Source organism: Geospiza fortis, unplaced genomic scaffold (assembly GCF_000277835.1).
Source record: "Geospiza fortis unplaced genomic scaffold, GeoFor_1.0 scaffold244, whole genome shotgun sequence".
NCBI classification, from domain to species: Eukaryota; Metazoa; Chordata; class Aves; order Passeriformes; family Thraupidae; genus Geospiza; species Geospiza fortis.
In genome coordinates, this window is record NW_005054370.1 from 2,131,450 (window position 1) to 2,138,912 (window position 7,463).

Consider the following 7,463-nt stretch of genomic DNA (forward strand, 5'->3'; position numbering starts at 1 on the left):
GGAGCTGGGCACCCAAAGGGAGATGGGCTCCCCAAGGGGAGCTGGGCACCCAAAGGGAGCTGGGCACTCCAAAGGGAGCTGGGCACCCCAAAGGGAGCTGGGCTCCCCAAGGGGAGATGGGCACCCAAAGGGAGCTGGGCACCCCAAAAGGAGCTGGGCACCCAAAGGGAGCTGGGCACCCAAAGGGGGACGTCTGCGGGGTTTTCTTATCGCATGCCCCTTCAGTATTCACTGAAAGAGGGTTTGTTTGTTCACCCCCCGGGGCTGCAGGGCTGGTTTTTAGGAACGGGGATCCTCTGCCTGCGAATGTGTCCGCATTGTCCAGCGGCAGCGAAATCCTCGCACCACAACACCCGAGGTGAGGTTTTCAGAGAAACTGCATTCCTCCCCACGGCTGGGAGGGCAGTGTGATACATGGCAGCGAGAACAAATCTTTTTCGTGCCGTGTCTTCCTGCAGAATTGCCTTTTTGGTCCTGCACGGGTGGAAGCCGCAGGAGCAGCCGCTGCAATCGGCTCTCCAAGGACTCTCCGTGTGACCCCACCGCAGCCTGCCTTGTTTTGCTTCTGTGGAGAGGGAAATATTTAATGCGTCGATTACTTGTGTAACTAACTCACCCGCCGTGCTGGGGGCTCTGGGGACACTCCCAGCCCTGGGACACGGCCACCAGAGCACTCGGAGCCCGCTCCACCCTCGGCTGCCCAGCCCTGCAAAACCTGCTCCCGCTTGGAGATAACCCGACCCCTTTGGGGTGAGGATGCTCCGTGGTCCTTATGACATCCCACAGGGAAAAACAGGCAATTGGGACCAGCACAGAGGAAATTCGGGCACCCCACAGGGCTTGAGGAGCTGCTGAGACACAGAGCACAGCTCTGCCTTCCTCTGCGTGTCCCCAGGGAGCCACTCCTGTGCCACAGCCCCAGCCACGACCATGGGGATTGCTGGAATCTCGTGGGAAAGCCTGGCCCCAGGGGAGGTTTCACGCTGTGGGACCTGCTCTGTGTCCTCAGACACCACAGGGTATTGGGATGGTGGTACTGGTGGTGTCTTTGGTCAGCCTGCAGAGAGGCCGGGTCCATCCTTAGGCTGCAGAGTGAGATTATTAAAAAAAAACAAAACAAGGGAAACCACTCAGTTTGTTCCCAATAGCAGTAAAACTCGGGAGTAGCAGGATTGAAATAAATAGCAGCAAAATATATTCTTGTCCTGAGACCCAGATGGGTTATTTGGGCAGGGGTGCAGGAGGATGATCCAGATCCCCAACAGCAAGATCCTCTGGCCAAAATCAACAGGAAAAGGCTAAAACCAAGAGGAAAAGGCCAAAATCAACAGGAAAAGGCTAAAACCAAGGGGATAAGGCACCCTGTGGGGCTGGCAGAGGGATGTGAGTGCCTGTAACTCTCTGGATTTGTTCTCTGCAGCAGTCCCTGTGACACCAAAGGCACCTCAGCCTCACTGCAAGCTCCCCTCCAGGCTCTGCAGGTGGAATTCACACACCCAGGTGGTTTTATCCTCCCATTTCCAGGTTCCAGAGGAATCCAGAGGAGCAGCAAAGCTTCCTGCCAGTGTGCTTTAAGAAAGGTGGTGTGGCAGAAATGTTCCTGTGCCACACGTGGTGGCTGTCCTGACACTGGAATAGGTCCTTTGGGGTGCTTTTTTGGGCACCTGAGGGTGGGTGCTGCTGCACCAGCCTAAGCCAAGCCTGTGTGAACTGCCCCAGCTGCAAGAGAGGAGCTGTTGTTTGTAAAATGGGCTTTAATTGCTGTGCCTGCTTAGTTCAGCATCGTCCTGGAGCACGGTTTGGTTCAGATAGGGAATGAAATGAATCCCTGGGAGATGCATTGGGAGCCTGGAGCAGGGAGTTTAAAAGATGTGCACAGAAAGCTGCCACTTGAGGACATGGTTGATTTTTATTTTTTCTTTTTTTTTTTTTTTCCCTTTGAGCTTGCTGTCTATGAGAGGAAAGGAGAAGTTTGAAATCAGGAATAACAGGTCACAGCTGAGCCCTTGGAAGGGGAGAGGAGCCAAATTGCTTCTGGGAGTGTGACAGCAAAGTGCAGCCAGGCAGGCAGAGATGGGTCTGGGGGCACGAGCAGCTCTTGGAGCAGTTTGTACTCATAAGGGTTTATGCAAATATCACCATTAGGTGTTCAAATAGATTTGGTGATTGTCCCAAATGGGGTATTCAACCCCATGTGCAAAAGGACCTGGTCTTCAGTGCTTACACCATGAAATAGCTCCGGGGTGAGGTGAGATAAGGCAGGCTCTCCTTTCCCACTGCACTGCCCCAGGTTAAGGCTGCTGGAGGTTGCAGGATTTGTTTTCAGTGCTTGCCCGGGGGAATGTAAAGCCCCGCTCCGCAGGGGCTGCCCAGAGCAGCAGCTCGCAGTGTCCCGGGAAGGGGCAGAGGCACCGAGGGAGAGGCTCCCCCGGGCCCTGGGGGCTGATTTGGGGTCAGTTCTGGGGCGGGTGAGCGGGGCAGGGTTGGTGGGGCTGGTTTTGGGGTGAGCATTGGGGATCCCCGGGGCAGACACAGTGACGGAGCTGGGGGCTCAGTCCGGGACGGACGAGAGGGACACGGGCAGGAGGGGCCGGGCGGGGATGTGGCCCGGGAGGCCGCAGGGACCCCCCGATCCCTGTCGCGGATCCCCCCGTTCCCGTTCCCAATCCCTGTCCCAGTTCCCCCCGTTCCCAATCCCGATCCCGTTCCCTGTCCCAGTTCCCCCCGTTCCCAACCCCGATCCCGTTTCCTGCCCCGGGTTCCCCCGATCCCAATCCCGACCCCTGTCCCAGATGATCCCGATCCCGTTCCCGTTCACTGTCCCGGTTCCCCCAATCCCGTTCCCGTTCCCGTTCCCTGTCCCGGATGATCCCAATCCAAATCCCGTTCCCTGTTCCCGTTTTCCCCGTTCCCTGTCCCAGATGATCCCAATCCCGTTCCCTGTTCCCGTTTTCCCCGTTCCCTGTCCCGGATGATCCCAATCCAAATCCCGTTCCCTGTTCCCGTTTTCCCCGTTCCCTGTCCCAGATGATCCCAATCCCGTTCCCTGTTCCCGTTTTCCCCGTTCCCTGTCCCGGATGATCCCAATCCAAATCCCGTTCCCTGTTCCCGTTTTCCCCGTTCCCTGTCCCGGATGATCCCAATCCAAATCCCGTTCCCTGTTCCCGTTTTCCCCGTTCCCTGTCCCGGATGATCCCAATCCCGTTCCCTGTTCCCGTTTTCCCCGTTCCCTGTCCCGGATGATCCCAATCCCGTTCCCTGTTCCCGTTTTCCCCGTTCCCTGTCCCGGATGATCCCAATCCAAATCCCGTTCCCTGTTCCCGTTTTCCCCGTTCCCTGTCCCGGATGATCCCAATCCAAATCCCGTTCCCTGTTCCCGTTTTCCCCGTTCCCTGTCCCGGATGATCCGGAGCTGCGGGCGGTGCTGGCCTGGGCCTATGAGGGTTTGGTTTGGGTAAAAGGCCAGCTGGCTTTCCTGATTTATGGAATCGCGCTCTACCTGGGCTGCGTCTGCTTCCGAACCCCGGGACAGCTGGCGTCAGTCTCCACAGCGGGGCCGGGTGCTTTAGGGTACGAGCAGGGCACCCGTGAGCTGCTCCTGGTGTTACTGCAGCTTGAAGTGAGCAATAATACATTAAAAAACCTTAACATGTCCGCTGAGGTGGCAGACTGGCTCCTGCAGGTTTAGTGTTTCTGAAATCTCGGCATGTAAAGCTCGTGGAGGTTTTGTAGGTGAAACTTCCACGTGAAACCAGTCCAGCTGCACAGCTGTGATAGAGCTGAGTTTTATCTTCTGGGTCAGAGGGAAGCCCGGGGGAAATCAGGTTGCAGTTTTCCACGTGGCATGTGGCAGGTGTTGTGTAGTCAGTAAGTGTGGAGTAAGGTGCAGGCACAGCAATTGCTCTGGGAATGTTGGGAATGTCTAAGTCAGTGAAAAAATAAAAAAGTTCAGAGGGTATGGATTCAGCAAGAAACTGTGCAGGGTAAAAGAGAGTCTGAAAAACATCTTGGGTAGACAGCAGGGATGAGGAGAGCTGTGTTGAGACATTGCAGTTGGACTGGGTTGTTCTGCAAATACAGAATAATTCAGTGTAATAACTGTTGGTGCGGGGTTTTAGTGCTTCAGAGAGTTTCTTTTAGGTGTAGTCCCAAGAAAACAATTTGCTAGACATCTGGCATTTTAAACTTTAAATGTTTGGTGTTTTCTTTAAGTGTAGTTGTAGTTTTTCTTTTGTTGGGGTTGTTGCACAGTCTGATTTTTTCTTGTGGGTTTTCTTTAGAGGCTTCTTGGTAAAGCTTAAAAGGGAAATTTTAGGATATGAATATGTATAGCACAGAGGTTTCTTGTGTGTGGTGGAGATTTTGTTTCACCAAATAACCTGCCTTGTAAACTGAATGAAAAACATGAGATTTACTAGAGTGTGGCATGGTTTTATTTGGCAGGAATACCTGAGGGAATAGAGGAAGTGCAGGAATTCTGCCAATACACTGAAGGATGGGGAGGCTGCATGGAAATGATGGAGGGATGGTGCCCCAGGTCACAGGGCAGTGCTTTGGGTCACTGATATTTGTTGCAGCAAGACTAGAAATGTGCTGAAAAATTGGCAAAATCAGCCCTGGAGTAATTTCCAAAAACTCCTTTTGTGAGGTTCTGTGCTCAGAAGGCACTTTGCTTGTTTGTTTGTTTGTGCTGGGCAGGCAGCAGAAAACTTCTCTACCTCAGTTTTTTCTACAAATCTGTGTCACAAGTGTGGCTGGGGAGGTCCTGTAACCAGGTGTGTTATCCTGGATGGGTCCTTATCCCAAAAGGAGCTCTGGTGACAGCAGCACTCCCGTGGGTGTCTGGAGGGGGTGCTTGAGGTTTGTCTCGGTCTCTGCTGACAGGCAGGAGCTCTGGCCTCATGAGGTGCTTTAGAGCCATCGGCTGTCTGCTTTTAGAAGGTTTTGGGGTGCCCCAGTGTTCAAAGTGTGTTTGTCTGGTGGGGTCTGTGGGTTCCCTGCTGTTATTTTGGGCTGGAAGGAGGAGCTGGTGCCGCTGCACTGTGAGTGTCCCTTAACGCCAGCCGCAGTCCTGCAGATCGTGAAGGAGTCGCAGCAGCAGCACGGCCTGAGGCATGGGGACTTCCAGAGGTACAGGTGAGTGTTGGGGGCTGCTCCTGGGCCTTGCCTACACTTAATTTAAATTGTAACCCCCCTGTAGCAGACAGCAAAACCCATCTGCCAGGTGGAAAGCCCTGACAGGCTGTTCCACGTGGGGCCCTGTGTGCTGATCGCCCTTGGCTGTGCAGGCTGGCTCTGCCATCTCCACTGCCCACAGGAGCTTCTGTTCACAGCTCCCTGGTAAGCACTGTACTCCTTCAGAGCTCAGTGTTCAATAAGCACACATAAAGCAGTTAGTAATAACCACATCACCCTGATTTTTCAAGATCATTAATAAATACATGTCCTCTTACCTTGTTTTCTGTTAATTGCTGCTTTACAGGAAGTTTTTGAGCTACCATATGTCACACATGGAGTTTTAATAGTTAAAACATTGTCTGGTACAGCCTTAATTTTTTTTTTCTCTTTGGATAAAGCAGTAAACAGAAGCAGAGTTGTCCTTTGGCCAAACTGACTGTGGTTGTCTTTTTTAGGGGTTATTGCTCCCGCAGGCTGAGGCGGCTCCGCAAAACTCTCAACTTCAAGATGGGCAACAGACACAAGTTCACTGGGAAGAAAGTAACTGAAGAGATCCTCTCAGACAACAGGTACAGGGAGTGGATGGAATTGAGAATTCAGTATGGTACTGAAGAGTTTCCTTTCAGTTTTTCTGAAAGGAAATTCCTTTCAGTAATTTCTGTTTCAGGTGGAAAACTATTTTGTGCAATATCATCCATTTCTGTTCAGAGATGTGTGTTGTTGGTATTAATAAAAGTTCAGGCTGTAGTGCAGGTGTAAGAGACACTGCTCAGATCCAGTGGGACAAGAAGGAGCAGCAACAGCATGTTCCTTCTCTTCCCTCATAGTTACTAAAATGGATTCTTTTCATAATCAGTAAATTCCTGTGACATTGAAGAGGAGATGCTTATTCAGGTCTGTTGTGAGGTAGCCATGGGAATGCTGGTAATGTAAATGGTGTAGCCAACAAGGTTGGGGTTAGAGATGCAGTCCCTTCTGTTTGAATCTTCTAAGTTTGACAGATGCTTGTCTGACAGAATATGTGCAGAGTAGCCAGGATTTTGGGTTCACTTCCCATCTTTTAGGAATACTTGAAATGTTTCCTGTCTTGTCTTTTCTTGGGGGAAAACAACACATGATGCTGCATTCACCTGTGTTGTTAAGAACATTTTGAACCAGTTTGAAGAGTGGCCTAAAATGATAAGTCCCTTGTCTTTGTAGGGTCTGTGGTGCTACAGAATGGTACCTGATTCTCTTCCCCAGTGGGGTAATTACACTTCTGAGTGCGAAACACAGCAGAAACTAGTCAGGAATAACCAGACTTTGTGTGCTTAAAACTTTAAGAAGTAAAAGCATCTGTCTCTTACTAACCTGCGATTCTGCTACTGAACTTGGCTGACCAAATGGCAAAGAGGTGGTGGTGATACAACTCTTGTCTGAGTGTTATTCTTGTCCCTTGCACCCTCCTGTGCCCTGCAGGTATTTGCTGCTGATCCTGATGGATGCAGAGAGGGCCTGGAGCTATGCCATGCAGCTGAAGCAGGAGGCCAACACGGAGCCCCGCAAGCGCTTCCATTTGCTCTCGCGGCTGCGCAAGGCTGTGAAACACGCCGAGGAGCTGGAGAGGCTCTGTGAGAGCAACAGGGTGGATGCCAAGACTAAGCTGGAAGCTCAGGTAACCACTTTCATCTTGCTGTACAGCAAGGGCTGAACAAGAAACCTTTGGAATTTGGGGTGAGGAAATAATTACTATCTCTCAATTGGTAATAGAAGTACAAAGAATCGAGGGCAGCTAAGATGGTGCAACACAGCCTAAGAAACTGCTTATCTACTGAGTTACCTTTTTGTTAAATGTGCTGAAGTCACCACCTAGAATGCAAGATTTGGGGATTTGGTTCCTGGAAAACAGGAAACAGCTCTTGTGAAATCTTGGAACAGCAGTGCTATACACATTTCGTTAAACTGCCATTGTATAGCATATTGCTGGGAGAAAAAGTTGTGTGACATTAGTGGGCCATTGCATAACAAACAAGAAATATCTTTAATTTCTGGGTGACCTTGTCTAGTGGAAGGTGTCCCTGTCATGGCAGGGGGGTTGGAACTAGATAATCTTTAAGCTCCTTTCCAACCCAATCCATTCTGTGATTCCATTTTATGATTCTGTGCTTCCTTAGAAATGCAGCAGAGTCAGTTAAAGGAGAAGAGGTAGGTAGCTGTAAGCTGTCATCCAAATCAGTTGTCTTCTGTGGGAAGCCCCAGTGAAAAGGGCAAAGCTTAGTCACCCCCTGCAGGAGCCACAGCAGCCT

The 7,463-nt window shown here is 51.2% G+C and overlaps 1 protein-coding gene across 1 annotated transcript in view; it reads left to right on the forward strand.

The window, feature by feature from the left end:
* The first annotated feature begins 5,075 nt into the window (after positions 1-5,075).
* Positions 5,076-7,463, forward strand: part of SRP68 (signal recognition particle 68) — a 12,290-nt gene continuing 9,902 nt past the window's right edge. The window contains exons 1-3 of the mRNA XM_005424561.2: positions 5,076-5,136; positions 5,634-5,747; positions 6,637-6,832. Coding sequence (XP_005424618.1) covers positions 5,686-5,747; positions 6,637-6,832 — 258 coding nt within the window. The 5' untranslated portion in view covers positions 5,076-5,136; positions 5,634-5,685. The remainder of the gene's footprint in view (positions 5,137-5,633; positions 5,748-6,636; positions 6,833-7,463) is intronic.